This window comes from Camelus bactrianus, chromosome 2 (genome assembly GCF_048773025.1).
Source record: "Camelus bactrianus isolate YW-2024 breed Bactrian camel chromosome 2, ASM4877302v1, whole genome shotgun sequence".
NCBI classification, from domain to species: domain Eukaryota; kingdom Metazoa; phylum Chordata; class Mammalia; order Artiodactyla; family Camelidae; genus Camelus; species Camelus bactrianus.
Window position 1 is genome coordinate 26,622,156 of NC_133540.1, and position 19,857 is coordinate 26,642,012.

Consider the following 19,857-nt stretch of genomic DNA (forward strand, 5'->3'; position numbering starts at 1 on the left):
AAGGAGGGGGGGAAAAAAAAAAGAAGCAGATTGATGAAGCCGGAGACAGAGAGAAAAGCTGATGTCTTCAGGAAAAACCAGACAGAGCTGAAACAGGAAAGGAGATCTTGAAGCCTGGAATCCAACTGAAATGAGAGAGCTGTCGCTTTGTGCTTGTTTGAGCTTTAAAAAAAAAAAAAATCCAAAAAGACAGACAAACAAGATCTCCACAGACTGGAACTGCTCCTCCAGAAGGAATCAGGATTCAGTGCTAGGAACTCTGGAGAAACACACTTTTAGAGCCAGGTTCAGAACCCACAGTAAGAGCAATCTCCAAGGAGAGGACCTACGTGCATCTCCAAAGACTGAGACAGCTCTACCAAGGGCTACCGCACCTCCGGACAGGCTGGGAGAGAGCAAGGATCAGAGGAGGATGCTCAGAGCACAGCACCCGGGGACACGGTCCTTGCCTGCGCCCTGAGGGAACATGCTTGAGAAGTTTGTGGAATCCGGACTCAGTCTAAGAGAAGACATGGCAACGAGGAAGCCCATTAAAGGGGAAGCCAGCAGGACAAGACGGACTGACCCCAGCCGTGACTTAACACGTGCGTCTAATGGGAGAGTGTCTCCAGTGTAAGAGTCTCCACAGCAGGGATACAGCCGACCCAGGACGTTATCAACTGGATCTCCCTTGCTTTGGGAGAACTCAAAAAAATGTCTAGAGAAACACCCAGAGGGAAAAAAAAAATAGATACAGACCAAAAAGTAAAGGAAAAGGTTGGGGAAAAAAAAAAAAAAGGATTGCACAGTCCAGCAAACAGTAGCAGCTTACAAGTGTTAGAGAAAAAAGAGACCAGCAAAAGAAGCTAGTTAAACAGCAAGAAACTCATCCGAGCCTCCCTGAAAGGAAGAGGGGACAGGAGACAAGTACAACCTGGAGGCAGAGCGCAGACAGCAGAGAAAGGAGGAGTGAGTGGCTCGGGGCCAAGGTGTCACCCCCACGGGACCCCAGCTCCCCAAGTGTCAACAGTAGCTCCCTGCCAGGAATCTGCAGCGAACAACGCTCCACTTGAAACACGCAGGACGGAAAGGCAAAACCTTCCCTAGGAAGCAGGTTGCAGAAGCCTCAGTGAGTCCCAGGTAAGAGGCAACAGAAACCCTGTCCTGCCCAGGTCTCCAGGTCTCGTGCCCGCCCGCAGATGCTGCAGGAGCTGCATCCCTAAACAGAGCCTGGGTACCACTCAGCACAGAAGTGCCAGAAACAGGGGCTCCCTGCAGAAAGGAGAGGACAGGCACTACACATCTCTGTGCCGGGGCATCCTTCTAAGGCTGGGCTTCTTAAAATTGAAGTATCTTAATCCTATCAGTGGATCCCATCACAAAGGCTCCGGGAAGCTGTCTTGGATACGTGAAAAGAATTTGGGATGGGAAACACCTGGGGACAAGGCTGCCGCCACCGCTAAGTCCTGATGCTGAGGGCAGACGCCAGAATAAGGTAGGTGCCAGTCCCCAAGAAGAGGAGGTGACCTGCACGAGAGCCTCCTCCTCAAATGAGTGCCCACCCCTTCCTCCCACAGGCAACCTCTGCCCATGGAGTTTAAGGGCAAAGGTCTTGGACTAAGAACAACGGGCATGAATTGAAGCTGAAACCAAGGTGCTGCCCTCTCTCCATCCTGCATCCCTCTCTCCGGCAAAGACAAAGCCCTGGGAACAACTCCTCTCAGGATTAGTGCCTTGAGGGCTGGGATGGGGGGCACATTTTCCAAAGTCAGTGGATGTAAGATTGATAATATAATATTCTTGTGCGTCCTATTAAGATTGTAGGCTTGGAGGGGAAGGTACAGCTCAGTGGTAGAGTGCATGCTTAGAATGCACAAGGTCCTCGGTTCAATCCCCAGTACCTACTCTAAAGATAAATAAATAGATCTAGTCCCCCCCCCCACCAAAAAAAAAAGACTCTAGGCTTGGAGGGGAGGGTATAGCTCGGTGGTAGAGTGCGTGCTCATCATGCATGAGGTCTTGGGGTCAATCCCCAGTACCTCTATTAAAAAAAATAAATAAACCTAATGAATTCACCCAAACAAACAAACCAAAACCAAAACAAACAAACAAAAAGATTCTAGGCTCAAGAGAGACTTGGAGTTGAACTGTTGGGACTTCTGAAACCTCAGGGAAGCCCTGCAGATTCCAGCGAGAGGAGCCGCACCAGACATGGAGAACCTCTCTGGCTAAGACCAAAAAAAGAAAAAAAAAAAAGGAATAGGGGAGGACTTCAAATTCTTTGAATGTTAACTCACAGGCCAAGATAATTTGATACGGGACTGAGCCTTGAACTTTCATGTCTTGCCAGGAATTGAATCTCTGAATTTTCAATTTCTCCCTGACAGTTTCATAACAGGAGAGGGTTTATACACAGAAACTTTATAAAGTTAAGTGATAAATGCACTTTGGCTACGTGCCAGATGCTAGGTTCCAAGCTTCTGACACGTATTAATTTATTCAAGAGCTACAGCACTCCTGTGAGGGAGGGCTATTATTATCTGTTCCATAGATAAACTGAGACATAAAAAGGTTAGGTAACTCGGCCAGAATCACTCAGAACCAAGATTTTTACTTAGGTGGTCTGGTTTTACAAGTCGCTTTCTTATTCACTACACTCCACACCTCTGTGTTGCGGCATCCTTTTAAGGCTGGGTTTTTAAAAATTGAAGTATCTTAATTCTGTTACTGGATCCCATCGCAAAAGCTCTGGGAAGCTGTCTTGGATACGTGAAAAGAATCTGGGATGGGAAACAGATGAGAGCAGGAACTTTAAACCTTGGGCATAGCGTGGCTTTGGAGCAGATTATGAAGCATCATTATAACCCATCACAGAGCTTTCCAGCTCGCCCCAGCAGTCCACGGCGGATCCACCAGTCCACCGGGACTGGCGGGAGAAGGAACAGGCTCCGGAAGGCAGGAGCAGGGAGGGCCACTAGATGTCTGCTCATCTCCCATCAGAGAAGCAGGGCCATGGGTTTACCAGGTGAGCCTCACAGGTCAAAAGTACAAAACCAAGGGATGTTATAAGGGACATAAACACTAAATACTCCTGCCCCCTCGCCCCAAGCCTACCTCTCCCCTCTTGGTGGGGGACAGACAATGACCTTGTGCTGCGGGCAGGGTGACAGGGCAGGGACTATCCGGGGAGCTTTTCTTTTCTCCTTCTCTCTCCACCTAGGGTACAGATGTCTGTCCTTGATTCAAACACACCTTCCAAAAGAGGAAATGCAGGTGGCCAACAGGCACGTGAAAAGATGCTCAACACTGACAGCCATCGGGGAAATGCACATCAGAACCACAGTGAGATATCACCTGCCATCTGTCAGAATGGCCATCATCAAAAAGACCACAAATAACAAATACTGGCAAGGATGTGGAGAAAGAGAGCCCTCGTACACTGTTGGTGGGAGTGTAAATTGGCACAGCCACGGTGGAAAACAGTATGGAGGTTTCTCAAAAAACTTAAAAATAGAACTACCATATGACCCAGCAATTCCACTTCTGGGTATATATCCGAAAAAAATGAAAACACAAATTTGAAAAGATACATGGACCCCAATGCTCACAGCAGCGTTATTTATAGTTGCCAAGATACGGAAGCAACCTAAGTGTCCATCAACAGATGAATGGATAAAGATGTGATGTATGTGTGTGTGTATATATATTCACACACACATATGTATATGTGTACATTCATATATACACACATATACACAATGGGAATACTTGGCCATAAAAAAGAATGGAATTTTGCCATCTGCAACAATGTGGATGGACTTAGAGAGTATTATGCTCACAAGTGAAATAAGTCAGAGAAAGACTAATACTGTCCGATATCATTTACACGTGGAATCTAAAAACTACAACAGGCTAGTGAATACAACAAAAAAGAAGCAGACTCACAGATATAGAGAATAAACTAGTGGTCACCAGTGGGGAGAGGTCAGAGAAGGGGAGGAGGGTGGAAGACTAAGAGGTATAAACTACTCCGTATAAAATAAGCTACAAGATATATTATACAACACAGGGAATAGAGCCATTATTTTATAATAACTATAAATGGAACAGAACCTTCAAAAACTCTGAACCCCTACCCTGTACACCTGTAACTTACATAATATTGTACGTCAACTATACTTCAATTTTTAAAAAAGTCCCTTTCTGTGGACCATGGCGTGGTCCACCTAGGGGACAAGGAGTTAGCAACTCTCTCTCACCTCAGCTGACACAGGAGAATGTGGCTTATCAGTAACGATACAAAGAAGGCATTTTAGTTTTCTGGCTACTGATCCTGATCTATTCATCGGCTCAGAACCCAAGGAAGAGAGGCATTATTTATTGGGCATTTTCAAGACTTTTAACAAAAGTTTCTAGAATATCCCAATATAGTGAATGTTGGAAGGACATCAAAAGAGATTCAAACCTCATAACTCTGTCAATAGCAGAGATGATAACTTCCTGCTTTTTAAGGTCATTTACTCAAAGGGAGGGTCTAGCTCAGTGGTTGAGCGCATGCTTAGCATGCTCGAGGTCCTGGGTTCAATCCCCAGTATCGCCACCAAAAAAAATTCAAAATTAAGGTCATTTACTTAATTATCAAGCATTCCCTTACTGCATGTTACACGACCAGGCTCTACATAGGTGATAAGAAAATAAACGTTGATTAGGACACAATTCCTGCTCTTAAGGAGTTCTATGTAGGTGATAAGAAAATAAATTTTGATTAGGACACAATTCCTGCTCTTAAGGAGCTAAGAGTCTTAGTAAATGAAAGCACGTATATCAAAACAAAAGCTTTGGCATATTATCCTTGCTGCAACAGGGGCCTCTCAGGGTTTTCAGTAAAGAGCTGGTCAATTCTCCCAGGAGGCAAAAGAGGGACTAAGCAAGTGCTGAGTTAAAAGAGGGTCCAAGAGGGGAGGAGGGTATAGCTCAAGTGGCAGAGGTCATGCTTAGCATGCATGAGGTCCTGGGTTCAATCTCCAGTTTCTCCTCTAAAAAAAAAAAAAAGAAATAAACCTAATTACCTCCCCCCTCAAAAGAAGAAACTTGAAAAAAAGGGGGGCCAAGGAACTGTTCTCTCCTAGAAAACTGTTCTGTTCTACCAAGAGGGCAGAGATTTTGGAGAAGCCCACAGGGGTGATGCAGGGGAGGGGACTCCACTCGGTACAGAAAATACCGGAGGGGGAAACACGCCCAGACACACCCACAATTCTCTATCTCACCCTGGTCTTCACCACTTCCTTCCTATCTTACACTCAGCAACGCTTTATCTCTTCCCAAACTCCCATTCCACTGAATCATTCTCACTGGAGGTGCCAATGGGGCAAAAAAAAAAAAAAGGAAATATTTAGTATTTAAGCAACTTACTTGCTTTTAAAAGCTATATTCAGAGGTAGACAGGTAGGTCATGGCATATATTTACCTGACAGATGGAATAACTCTCCTGAGTCTGACAGCCTAAACTTTTAATGCAAAGAAGATCAGACAGCATCTCATAGGCAAATAAATTTGATTAAACACATTATGATTCCACCCAGGTTTTCAGGAATCCTCAGTGATCACACACCCAGAAAGCTGGTTTATTTCACTTAACTAATTATGTAAGATTTCAGTAAAACAGGGCAGCTACAGAAGCCTCTAACCTTTCTCTGTTTTTAGTTTCCGTCTCCGGCTCCTCGTTCAGACTTTTGCAACTTATTTGTGAGTGAGAAACCTGACCCTTTTCATTTCTCCCCTGATTGGAAATGTTCCTTGTCCTCCTCCCCACACTGATTTTACAGCTTCCCTTCCAGACTGACAGGGATCAGCACCTAAGGAGGCAAGAAGCAGGAAGGCCACGTGGGGCGCCCACCCCAAGCCTGGCAGGCACAGGCTGGCCCTGGCCCAACACCTGTCCCGGGCGGGCAGGAACAAGGGCCCGGCACCAGTGCACCAAAGTAAGGCTGTGCCAATCCTAAAAGGGCAGGAACTCCTGGTCCAAACGGTCTTAGATAGCACACAGAATACCCAGAAATAATCTCGCCTGGACACCACCCAGTAACAGGACACTGCGGCGGGGGAGGGGCCCCCTCATCACATACACACTCAGAAAAATACAGAAAGGAGATGACAGAATATTCTTCCTGGCCACCTTTGCTGAGTGTGACAGTGGTCATGCAGCCTGTTTCTAAATTTTCACTTCTCTGGTTTCCTGTGTTTTCTTGTAATTACATTACAATTTCTTATAATCATGATCTCCCTTTGGGAGAATTCAATAAGATGACACCACGTCGGGGAGCTACACACAAAACCTCTTTTGCTTGGTGGAACTGTGTGTCACCAGTTTCCCTCCAACTTTAAAACCTCTCTACCACTATAAAGCTGTTAAAAATAAATTAATTAAAATAAATTAATAAAAATAAATTAAATTAAATGTTTTAAAAAGAAAAAAATAGATTAAATAAATAAATAAATAAAACCTCTCTTTACCACAATAAAGGTGTTAAAAAATAAATTAAAATAAATTAAATTAGGGGAGGGTATATAGCTCAGTGGTAGAGCGCATGCTTAGCATCCACAAGGCCCTAGGTTCAATCCCCAGTACCTCTATTAAAATAATAATAATAATAATAATAATAATAATAATAATAATAATAATAATAATAATAATAAATAAATAAACCTAATTGATCCCCTCAAAAGATATAAATTTTTTTAAATAATGAATTAAATGTTTTAAAAGAAAAAAAGGAAGAAAACGTCTCTATTTCCCAAATTGCCTTATAATTCGATTTTTAACAATAAATGCTATTTTACGACTCCAATAATAATGAGTTAACTTCTTGTAACTCTCTGAGACAAGGTTATTGCTGTCGTGACCCTACAGGCCAGACTCTGAGAGAACACCAACTTCAAATATTCTGCTTTGCCCAAGTAAACATTCTTCAAACCTCAATGACCTGGATCCAAAACAACACTAAAGAAAACATTCAAAAATAAAACTCCTTGCTTCTTCATGAGCCTAACACCATTCTGCGTACACGGTTCTGTCCCGCCAGGTACTTGACGGTCACAATCACGGAGTGTGATCTAGTTTATATTCAACTGTTCACCTGTTGGACCTTACTACATTAGCATCATAATTGTAACTTGGGACAATTACTAAAAATTCTATGTTGATATTCTTAAATTTATCAAATCCTTTCCCCACTGTTGAGCCTTTAATCTGTTTCTACTGTTTTTGCCATTATAAAAATGTTGCAAAAGAAAGAAATTTAATTATTTGCATTTATCTTTCCTGGAACATGAATTACTAAGTCAACAGATATGAAACTCATAACCCACTGAACTATACATGGCGGAAAATTTAAAGCACACTGAGTCAGCACGGCCAGTCCTAGCTCTGCTCTCAATCTCCACCAAGTAACCTAAACTCTAAGACAATTCTACCATTTCTAAAATAAGAATAATACCACCTGCCCTGTAGTAAATCTGCTGAAGGTCATCTGGTTGGTATGGTGAGAAGGTGAAGTTATACAAATCTTGATACTACAATGAGCAGATACGCTATTTGGGGCTCTCAACTCAGATGCCCACTGACTCATCCACCTATTAAAAACTCTGGGGGCTCCCCTCAGTGTACCAAACACTAAGATGATGCTGAGATTATAAAAATGAAAAAGAAACAGGCCTGGACCCAGAGAGCTCGTGGAAGAACCAGGGTGGGGACAGCCCGGGACACTGAGTGCTAAAGCAGGTTTGCACCAAGTGCCGGGGGACCAGGGCAGAGACTTGTCCAGGTACCTGGAGAGGATCCAGGGGAGGTAACATCTAAACTGGGTCTCGACGGATAGAATCAGAAGGAGAACTGGAGTTAGAATGGGGTAAAATCTTATGAAGGGGAGACAGTCTGTAAAAAGGGATGGCAGGGACGAGCGGTCTGTGAGGCCAGAGTTGAGAAGACAGGGGTGGTACCTCCGAGGCTGGAGAAGAAGCTGGACCCAGGTGATGAGGGACCTTGTATGCCAAACTAAGGCGCTTGGGCTGTATCCTGCAAACAACAGGAGACCTGGCCAGTGCAGTGATCAGGGAAATAACGAATAGTTGTGTTGAAGAAGACTTCACCAGCAGGGGTGGCATGTGCACTGGAGGGGAGAAAGCCTGACTGAGGGAGGGGGAATAACCCAGGTGCCCAAGGTGACAGTAAAAGCAGGGGACCCTCAGATTCTCACTTAAACCCACTGTCATGGTGATGTCTTGTCTGCTAGGAATGCTCACTTCATAAAGGCCAAAACAAATGGGGGGAAAAAAGGCAATTTTAATTCCTCATGTTTGCCTACTTTCTTCCCAAGAGCAGACACACGTGCACAGCAGAGAGGCTGAAATGTACACCCTTCTCTCCAGTGAACTCAGTGATCGACACAGACCAGCCAGCCAGCATGAATTTAGACAGAGGACAAATCACATAAACACTCTTGGTTTCAGCAGAAGAGAGTGAGCCATTTAATCCAATTCCACTGAGCAGGAAAAATGCAAAAGTCAGATATGGATTGACACACGCAAGAAGGAAAGAAATGAGCTCATACTACAAAAAACATTGAGATAACCTAACAATTATTCACAGGCACCCTAGTTTATTTCACAAGATGGACACATTCTTTGGTTACTCCAAAAAAACTGAGATCGAACTCAGGATCCACATTAAGAGGCAGAACAAGTTACGATCTATAGAACATAACAAATGCTAACAGTTTGCCCCTGTTCATAGAAAAAAGATCAAATAAAATGGACGTGTTTCTTTTGGCCATTTTCCCTGAATATAAGCTCTTTTAGAAAAGGCAGGGGAGGGGCAAAATAGCAAACAATGCCCTTTTCAGAGTTCTTTAGTAAAGTTATACCCTGTGATTTTGGGGGGTTGATGCTGTTCTGGGTGATTTACAGATAATCATTTAAAGCTTCCAACGAGAGGCAGTGTGGTTCAGTGGAAAGATCACAAGCCTGGAAACAGACAGACCAGACAGAGGTATGAAATAAGCTTCCTGACCTCATACAAGCAGTTCATTTCTCCTCCAGTTTGTACCCGTAAAGTAAACCTAATGGGGTTTTTTTTGAGCATTATTTAAACTTGATTTCTGTCATAACTAACTAAATCTTTCAGCAGCTCGGGAGACAAGACCAAGTGCTGCCACAGTACATCTGTAGGAGGTAACATGCAGGAAGTTGCAAGGAGTAAGTGAGCCTAACTGTCCTGATCACATAAAATTTCTAGTTGCTACCTTAGGAAGCAATTTTAAGCAAGTGCAAGCAAAGGCCAGTGACCATCCTCTGTATCTGAGAAACTCCAAGCCAAGTTGATAACATATTAATTTCTGCCTAAGCTTTCTCGCTCCATAGCTTTCTACCAGATACACTTTCTAGCTCTGTATTAGAAAAGATTCGATTATGAACACTACATCCCCACACCCTCCTTCCCCTTTTAAGGGAATTGACCTCCTGAACTTAGTATCCACCCCAGATGACGGGTTTTTTTTTTCCTAGTTTGTTTATTTATTTATTTTTTAATGGAAGTACTAGGGATTGAACCCAGGACCTTATGCATGCTAGGCAAGCACTCTACCTCTGAGCTGTACCCTCCCCACCAGATGATGGGTTCTTGACCACAGGCAGAAAACAGATAAAAACACGGGACAGAAAGGCTATCAAAATAAAGACACTCCTATCTGCGGAAAGATAGCTGGCAATCTCACAGCCTCTCACGACACAGCTAGAACGTATTTTATGTATGCAGTTTAAACGCAAAAATATTACAGTTGAGATGTTTTCTGAGGAATGACATTATTTCTTAAATCTAAATTTTATAGGTTTTGTTTTTGTTTTTAGGTGTAGCAAGCCTTGAAAAATGACTTCAACGTTTCTTTTTCTCAAGCACCATAAAAATAAAAGAAATGTAAATAAGTGTCTTTTAAGAAATATTTTTTGATATTTGGATCTCTCAATACTGGATTCTCACCAAAGAGAAGCCAAAAAAAAAAAAAGTAAGCTTTACCTGAAAACTCTGAAATGTACTCTATATTGTAGGGACACTGTGCTGTGTTCACTGCTCTATCACTTACTGGAACATTCAAGAAATGACATCCAGTAAGTAACTGTTCGTTAACTGACCGGTGCAAGGAGCTGTGCCCACCAGGGGCAGCCTTGGAAAGTAACTCGTTTAAGTCATAGATCTCAGCATAAATGAAGATGAAGGAGACAATCTATGGTTAGGAGTGGAGTCAAAGCTGAGAAATTCAACAAGGATGCCGAGACAATTCAATGGGGAAGGAATGTCTTTTCAGCGAGTGGTACTAGAATTATTGGAGACGCATATGGCAAAGAATGAACTTGGACCCCGAGCACACACTGTACACTAAAATGAGCTCAGAACGGCTCATAGACCTCACTGGAAAAGATAAACTATAAAACTCTCAGAAGAAAACATATGAGGAACTCTTCATAACCGTGGGCTCTATTAGATATGACACTAAAAGCATAAGTGACCAAATAAAAAACAGCTAAACTGGACATCATCAAAATTAAAAGTGAAGGGGACAGTGTAGTTCAGTGGTAGAGTGCATGCCTAGCATGCACGAGGTCCTGGGTTCAATCCCCAGTACTTCCACTAAAATAAATACATAAACCTAATTACCTGCCCCCTCCGAAAAAAAAAATCAAAATGAAAAATGAAAAAGCACCCTATAAGATGGGAGAAAATATTTACAAATCATTACCTGATGGAAGCCTAGTATCTAGAATATATAAAGGACACTTACATCTCAGTGATTTAAAAAAACCCAATTTAAAAACAGGCAAAGGATTTGAATAGCTATTTCTCCAAAGGAGATATATAAATGACCAAAAGCACATGAAAAGACGCTCAACATCATGAGCCATTTAGGAAGTGCAAATAAAATCCACATGGAATATCACTTCACACCCACCAGAATGGCTATAAAAAAGCAAAACAAACCCCCCACAAAAAAAACCCAGAAAATAATAAGCCTTGGGAAAGTTGTAGAGAAACTGGAATCCTTATATATTGCTGGTGAGACTGTAAAATAACTTCAGAAAACAGTTTGACGGTTCCTCAAAATATCAGACACAGAATTACCATATGACCCAGCAAAATTCCACTCTTACATACTACACTCAGGAGAACGGTTTGAGAGTTACATGAGACAACAGTACTGTCGGTATGTAGTCATAAGAACATCAATACCCTTGCACGTAGTAAGCATGTTACTTAGTACTAAAAAAACTGAAACTAAATCATGTGGTAACATGGGCTGCTTTAGAGAATCTGTCCACACAAACTTGTACGTGAATGGTCCCAGCCACAGAACTCTTAACAGCCCAAAAGTGGAAACAAATCAAATGTCCGCCGATTGATAAATGGTTAAACAAAATCTAGCATATGCCTACAACAGTACATTATCTGGCAATAAAAAGGATGGAAAAACTGATGTGTGCTATGACATGGATGAAACTCGAAAACATTACGCTAAGCAAAAGAAGCCAGTCACAAAAGACCACACAATTCATTTATATGAAATGTCCAGAGTGGACAAGCCTACAGAGACAGAGAATAGAGCAGTAGCTGCCAGTGATTAAGGCAATGAAAATGTTCGAAAATCAGACTGTGGTGATGGCTGCATAATTCTGTGACTACACTTGAAACCGCTGCCTTGTACACTTGAAGTGGGTGAATTTTGTGGTATGTGAGCTCTATCTCAATAAAGCTGTTCGAATATAAATAAAAAATGCACAAAGGGAAAGAACAAAGAAGCAAGACGGAGAGTTTGGGGACCAGCTGAAGCAGAAACAAAGACCAAGAAGAGCCACGTCACCATCAAGGTGGGCCCAGGGCAGGTGAGTGCAGACCCCTCCGGTCCAAGCTTCCCTCAACCCCCGGCCACCAGCCCTCCGACGGCGGGCCCTGGGCGAGGCTGGGGGACGCTGTGGAAAGCCCGGTCAGATGGCCCCCGCCTTCACGGGGCTGAAAGTCCACGGAGTGAAGGAAAGAGTGGCTAAGGACCACATTACAGGAGTGTCCAGCTGGACTAGGAAGCCCAGGAACTAGACTGGGAGAGACCGCAAGGTGCCCTGAAGGACACAAGGTAGGAAAGGAAGGATGAAAAGACAGGGAGGGGAGTCTGGGGGAAACCACCACCACGGAGGACCTGGGGCAGGAGAGGAAGTGGACAGGTGGGCGGCGGAGGAAGGGTCCTGTGTGCCAGTAACCCAGGGGCCAGAGCAGTGAGCAGGCCTGCCGGCCACACTCAGGCTTCGGTTTAAGCCCTCACACCTACAGGAATGCCCAGGGAAGGGGTAAGCAGGTGACTCATCTGGTCCAGCTATCATTTTTGGGAAGAGGACTTCCCAAAGGGAAGGGTCAAAGCAGATGCTGGCAGACCAGTTAACAGGCTGCTGCAGTGGTCCAGGAGAGAGATGAGGATGGCAGGGAGGCAGGAAAGGGCAGAGCGCATCATGGCAAGGACAGGGTCTCCAGGGAGAGTGAAGGACAGGCAAGCTCTCTTCCCAGCAGGGCCTCTCTCTGAGGCCCTTAATTCCACGTATCCTTAAATTAACCTCGTTAACAAAGGCGATCTGAACACCCGCCTCGGTTTCAGCACTTTTATCGCCACTAAAATGGCATGAGGCACTCAAAACTCTCGCTCTCGGTCACCAGAGAAACCCGGGCATTCTTAACTGCCCCCCTTCACTGAAGGACAGCCCTGAGATACGGCCAAAAATGTTCATAGGAAAAACCTGCAGATGAAACTTTCTGTGGCCCTTCCGAGCCCTTCTGAAATGCAAGTCAGATCACAGCCGCTCCTGCCCCAAACCTCTCAGTACAGTCCCACTGGTTTTAGGACTTACACCAAATCCAAATTTGCAAATTACAAGAAACCTCCCTTAAATGCCCGAGGAAGGACTATTATTCCATTTAATAAAAAAATAATAACAACATTTAAAACTCTAAGAATTAACTATTTGGGGGCAAAGCACCTGGACCTTTAATTACAGGTAAATTAACTTCACTTGTCTCCCGACTGGAACGAAAGCTCCATGAAGACAGAAGTGCTGGACTGATGTCTGGCCCAGAGCAGAGGCTCAGGAAGACTTGATGGTGAAGGAAGCCTGGGTACCGTGACTGACAGAAAGTCCGAGCAGTGGTCTTTATTTATTCATCAGAAAGAAAGGCTGGCAAGGTGGTAAGCTTCATAACATACTGGTTCAACAGTTTTCTGAATTTCAAAAGTCATCCATAGTTACCAGGATAAAAAATCAAAGGGAAAAAAACAGCCAACCCTATAAGCTATTAATTAAATACGCATTAGAAGAATTTTAAGGGGGGAGGCTATAGCTCATGTGGTAGAAAGCATGCTTAGCATGCATGAGGTCCTGGGTTCAATCCCCAGTACCTCCTCTAAAAATAAAGAAATAATCCTCATTACCTCCCCTCCAAAAAACCAAAAAAAAAATTGTTTTTAAATTAAAAGCCAAAAAAAAAAAAAAAAAAAGAATTTTAAGGTAGCATTATACACCTACTAAAACATCAAAAACGTTTCTTGCCACCAAGCCACACCCAGGCAGGAGAGGGGAGGGGGTAAGACACTCTTGCTGAAATGTCATTACCGGGACCAGGGAGGTTCTGCCTTCCTGAAAAGCACCCTGGCAAGACTAACAAGTTCTATAAAACGGTTTCACAGTCTTTAGCTACAGAATCCTCTTGACAAAATACACCCCAAAGAAACAGGCAGTCCAAAAGGGAAATAGAGAAACTTGTAAAATATGTACATAGCCTAGTGGTAACAATAATGAAAAACTGGACACTTCACAAATGACCAACAACAGGACTAAGCAAACTATGAAATATTGGTTCTGTGGACTATCCAGCCGTTAAAAAGAACTATTATGACTTCTACTGACACTTTACATATATATATTATTTCCATACGTATCAGGATTTTTTCCAAGAGGAGCACATATTAAAATCCTCATCTTGACGATGTAAAAAGGTCTGTGTGTACTCTGCAAAAGACATCTAAATTTAGAGGTCACCGAATGTGGTGTTTACCGGCATTCAAAATAAATTTACTACTAAAATCACCTGTGTCTGCGAAAGCTGAATGCTCTGGACCTGCGGGAGGAGGAAGTAAGCGTTCGGTAGCTGCTTTGCAGACCCTCCTGCAGAGATTCTGCGAGTGCCAACTCCAGATACCTGCAGGAGAAAAGGGTGGAGGCGGATTACTCCTCTGTCAGTTTTGAAACACACATGACATAGTAATGAAATACCTTTCCAAAGGACATCTGTGCTTATCAACTTGGCCTTCAAGACTATTTAGTCCAATTACTATGATTATCTTTGTCTACAAAAAAAAGGCAACAAAAGTTGCTGTATTTAAGCTGGATGTTCCTCATTGTAGCAACTCTTCTCAGAAACAGGCATCTTTAATAATATGGGATCATGTGTTTAATGGACTCCAGTAGGAATTTGCCACAAAAATGATAGCTTTTGGCACTTAAAGGTGTCACAGATACCACTTAAGATCAAAAGCCCTGACTATTTTTGTGAACAACAGAAATATTCCTCTCCCTTCCTCCCCAGTGCTCTGAGAGAAATGTGAGCTCCCTGAGAACTGGCTTCCCCAGCACGGGACCCCTGTCCCCAACCAGAAAGAGTTCCGAGTCCCAGAGAGGAGGAGACAACGTCACCAGGGGCTGCCCAGAACTCCAGACCCCTGGACTGTCTGAGGTGAGGGACGTGAGTTTTGAAATCCCACTATTCTTTATACTAGAAATCTGTACTGTAGGTTTCTCTGTTTCTTTCCAATACCCTCCCAAGATCCAGGGCCAGCCAGCTACGGCTCTGCACTCTGTCCTGAGGACATCCGACCAGGGGAAGGGGGATTGCTGTTGAGCTGTCATCAGCGAAATAGTCCTTTATCTCCATGACATCAACCAGGTGGCAACGCTTCCAAAAGTCTTTTTTTATCCAAACCCTTTCATTAAGTCAACAGCCAAATCACACGACAGAAGGAAAAAGTGACTTACATGATAGGAAAGGACTCCGTATGAGGAGGTATTAATAAATAAAGAACTTTCAATGTTTCCTTCTTCAGTGGGTAAGAAAATAATTCTGAAGGAGGTTCTCCCCATTGCAGGAATCACCTGGAAGAAAGGGACCTCATTAGCCACCTAGAACGGCCCTTCTGTGACAAACTATCTGTCACAGACTTTCTTTTTGACGATTCCTGTTGCCAGATGATTACAGGTTCCCGCATCCTTGATTGTATAAATGAATTCATGTATCATGAATCCCTGAGGCTGTCCGAACAGACCAACACCTAACTATCTAAGAGAAAATATCAAAGTGCACGCCATGGACTTATGGCGAGAGAGCTCTCACCCCGGTTGGCAGTCACGTGCCTCACATCGTTCCTCCACCCTCCTCTTCCTCTCCCCCGTGTTCAAGGGCCTGTATGGGACACAGTCCTACCTCCACTTAAGCAAAGAGAGGCACCGATGGACAAACATGTGGATATTTCATAAAAGTCAAGGACTGTGGGGAGGGTATAGCTCAAGTGGTAGAGCACATGCTTAGCATGCACAAGGTACTAGGTTCAATCCCCAGTACCTCATCTAAAAATTGGTAAATAAATAAACCTAATGACCTCTCCCCCCAAAAAAAAACAAAAGCAAAAAAAAAAAAATTTTTTTAAGTCAAGGACAGTGTTTATCTGGGCAGACTGTCATAAACAAAACACTGGGCTCCCCCTTACACCACGTCCTCAGTCCCAGTACCTGAAAAAGACAAAGTGGCTATCAGGTGGACAGAGTAAGGACAATATATAAATAAACCCAGCTAGTAATTAGGATGTTCATTAAAAGTTAAAGACCTAGGGGGTAGGGGTATAGCTCAGTGGTAGAGTATACACTTAGCATGTGTGAGGTCCTGGGTTCAATTCCCAGTACCTCCATTAAAAAAACAAAAATTAAAGACCCGAATTAAATTGAATTCCTAAAATTAAAACTATTATTAGGAGATCAGTTTTGAGCTCTGTGTTCCAGTGCAAATCAGCTTCATAAGGGGCCATTCACTCCCTCTCAGTCCTATATTTAGAAAGGAGTCCTAACCATCTTAATGAGCCAGGTGAAGAGGTCACCACTGTAAACTTGTACTAGTTACTAAATGCTTCAGCATTTGCAGTCATTACAAGACAAGTAATGTTAAGTTTCTTTAAGCATGAAAAAGTCACATTGAATGGACATACATTACTACCACATTTAAACTCTTCAAAATTTTCCCCCCACGTAGCTATCAAGAGCCACCAAAATTCTGAATCTGAACAACTGAAAAAATAAATGCTCGAGCAAACACACAGAAGGAAAGAGTTTGGGTAGCAGGAAAAGGGGAGACCGGGAGCAGAAAGTGAAAACTTCAGGCCAAGGAAAGCAAGAAAACCTGGCTGCCAGCCATAGCATAGTTTCCACAGGAACATCCACACTCACCCTGCAGTGAACGGGAGGCACGTGGAAATGTCCTGCGGTTGTAAACACGGAATTCACCACCACCTCGCTCTCCCTGCTAGGGTTATACGCATAGAGGATCTTTGCTACAGGGTGTCCCAGGAATCTGGGAGGGGAACAAGGAGAAAATGCAAGGTGTTGCATGGTTATAAATAAAATCATCCACCCATCCATCCATCCACGCATTCATACAGTCATATACACATGCATACATACATATATATATATAGTCTAAACCCAGAAAGCTATTGATATTCATTACAAAATTAAAAGCAACAATTAGTCCAAAATTTTTCTTAATTTTTTTTTTAATAAGACACTTAAGCCAACCCACTGGTGCACCCCAATGATTTTTATATTGGAAGAATTCAACCCATTTAGGCCATTAAATACTTGTTTAAAAAAAACAAAACACCTAGTGGGAACTAGGTACTTGTCTGACATGTGTCTCTAATTCAAATGAAAATATGTTTCAGATAAGAAACTATACTCATAGAAAAAGCCAATTTTCTGAGAGTTTGTTCTCTAAGCAATAAAATTAAAGAGACTTTTGGGGGAATGGATTTTAAATGGCAAAGAGACTTAAGTCTCATAAAAGGAAAACTTCATTGTGAAAGACCATTTTCTTCCTCAAAGAATGAAAATTCTGCGGCACTTTCTAGCAGTGGCTCTTATGCATTTAAATCGTGAGTCTTTCAGGAAACCTGCGGAAAGCTTTGGCTCTCCTCTCCCCAAATATACACACAAAAGTTTTATACTTACGCCCATAACTTTCCATGACCCTCAGAGTAAGCAACTCTGCTGTGCAGCAAACACACTAAGAGATGGAGACCTTGCTGCTGATTCTTTTCAGCCGGGCTCTCCATTCACAAGGTGGGCTCCAACAAAGGAACCCCAGGAGGAAAGGGGCCGGCTTCCGGCCCACCTACCTGGAGCTACCTGCGATGTTTCCTGGAATCATTTACTCTGAATCCTGCTGCTCAATACCGAATTCACTCTAGCTCAACCACGTTGTAATTAACAGAGAGCCAGCAAAAACTTCACTGAAGTCATCTCTCCAGTTTTAACACCCTCAGTGGCAGAGTTCCAAAGAGACAGTTTTCATTAGTATGGCCTGGAAATAACTAGATTCTAAATTCAGCAAAAATTCATCTACCTTCTGTTCATATTTCTCTGCCTTTATTCCAATTTCTGACATTAAGAATGTGTCCTTTAGCACATTTGACTGTCCTGTATGATTGGATTACCGCATTCTGTTGATTCTTATTTTGTGGTTGGCCTTATTCCTTTGATAACTACGCAAGTTTAAAAAGCTAAAGCTCTAAAACTGTTCTTAGAAACAGTGATCAGTACGCATATGTAAACTAAAAAAAAAAAAGCGCAGTATATTGTATATATGTATTTACATGCAATATATTGTATATGTGTAGTCAAATTGTAACAATTCCACCTAATAAAACTGAAAAATGAAAAAAAAAGAAAGTATGCTTTAGGAAAAATCTAATGTGTGTTGTTTCTCTTATATTCAATGGGATTTCTAAAATGCTGTTGTTTTTTTTTTTAAATGGAGGTACTGGGGATGGAACCTAGGATCTCGCACATGCTAGGCATGCACTCTACCACTGAGCTATACCCTCCCGTCTAAACTGCTGTGTTATTGCCATCAAATCCTTAAAATTTTTCTTTCAGCTTGTCCTCCTACTTTTAATCACAAGTCTTAACTGAGGGCTTAATAGGTCCAAAATGTATTTTATAAAATAAGTCCTTTATAGTCAGTTATAAATACACAGCAGTGTGATTAAAACCTTGATTTTTTTAGAGCATTCTTAAATAATACAACTAAAAAATTTCATACTATCATAAGCATCAAGGGTCACCTGAAAAAGCCCTTTCTCACGAGTACTGGGCTCCCATCTGCCTTTTCCCTCAATTAAATTAAATATGTAAGAACTTCCATGATTTTGGGTAAATAGCTGAAAGCTATTTATTATTATTAATACTTATCCTCAAAGCTTTTATCTCATTCATAAAGTTGAAACACAAGATTTTTTAGTTTCAAATGATACAAATGTCTCCCAGAGCAAAACATTAAAAAACAAGGCTGCAAAACTGCCATGTTACACAGCCCAGTGGCTGCGTCCGCCAGAAGCCTCAGCAGACCTCACAGAGAATGCTGGCTGAAACCTACTGACCACTGTGCTATTTTTAGCCTATTTTTTTTAATTCTATTTTTAAAAGTGTTATGAGGATAAGAATTTCCTTCACTAGTGACAACTGGAAGATACTCTCTTAATTTAATACTACAAAAGAATGATGAAAATTTCTTGTGAATGATTAGCACTTTTAATCTCAGGACCAGCAGAATATTAACCCTTAAAATAAACCCTCAGAAGTAGGCAGAGGGCAGCTGAAGAACATGATCCTGGTTCTCCAACCCAGAGGAAGACCAAAGCTCTGAGAAGGGTGAGGTGTGCTCAAGGTCAACGTCAAAATAAACAATAGCAGAGCCTGAACTAGGGCAGTGAAGTGATCGGGAGAATGCTCTGGTTGAAGTGTGTATCTAATGCCTATAAATTAGACCATTTGTTAGAAGTAAGATGAAACTCGAGTAATTTTAAATGTGTTCTGATTTAGACTATGGTTTGTTATTATCTAGATTTTTTTTAACATCAGCAAATATAACTTATTCACATAACTATATCCTGGATCTCAATTACAAGAAAAACAGCATGGTGTGTGCTTGCTTAGAAATCAGGTTTATCTTGTCACTTGTAGTGAAATGACCTTTGGAAAAATGCACTACTTCTCAGCAACAAATAGACGAGCATCTGTAGCACACGCTCAAATACACAGATATTTGGAAATGATACACACACACTCAGTAGCCCCTCTCTCTCTCAACACCTGCCTCCACCATCCTTCCAGGACTGATATAGACCCGGCCCACAAGTGACAAGTTGTACTTTGGAAACTATGAACTACTACATCAACAAAACTGAATTACCCAAAGGTGACTCAAGTCTAAAACTTAGTAACCTTTTCAAATCCAGACATTAAATACTCCTCTTCAACATGCTTCCAGCTACCAGAAATTGAAATGCAGAGCTAATTAACATAACTAGCTCATACATACATACACACATGGACACTGTTTACAGGATTTTTATATAACTGAAGAGTAAATATACTACAGACAGCTGGCATCCCATGAATTGGAACTGTATCCTAGTCTAACGAGACTCACTGCTCTCCATCTTATTACATCTACCAATCTGTAATATGCAA

At 42.3% G+C, this 19,857-nt stretch overlaps 1 protein-coding gene across 3 annotated transcripts in view; it reads right to left on the bottom strand.

Moving 5' to 3' along the window:
* The window catches only part of TMEM131L (transmembrane 131 like), a 160,503-nt gene that overhangs the window by 62,988 nt on the left and 77,658 nt on the right, over positions 1 to 19,857 (bottom strand). For all 3 annotated transcript variants that reach the window (XM_074377138.1, XM_074377132.1, XM_074377143.1), the window contains exons 5-7: positions 16,555 to 16,678; positions 15,097 to 15,213; positions 14,153 to 14,263 (exon numbers count right to left, since the gene is read on the bottom strand). In XM_074377138.1, the coding sequence (XP_074233239.1) occupies positions 14,153 to 14,263; positions 15,097 to 15,213; positions 16,555 to 16,678 (352 nt within the window). The remainder of the gene's footprint in view (positions 1 to 14,152; positions 14,264 to 15,096; positions 15,214 to 16,554; positions 16,679 to 19,857) is intronic.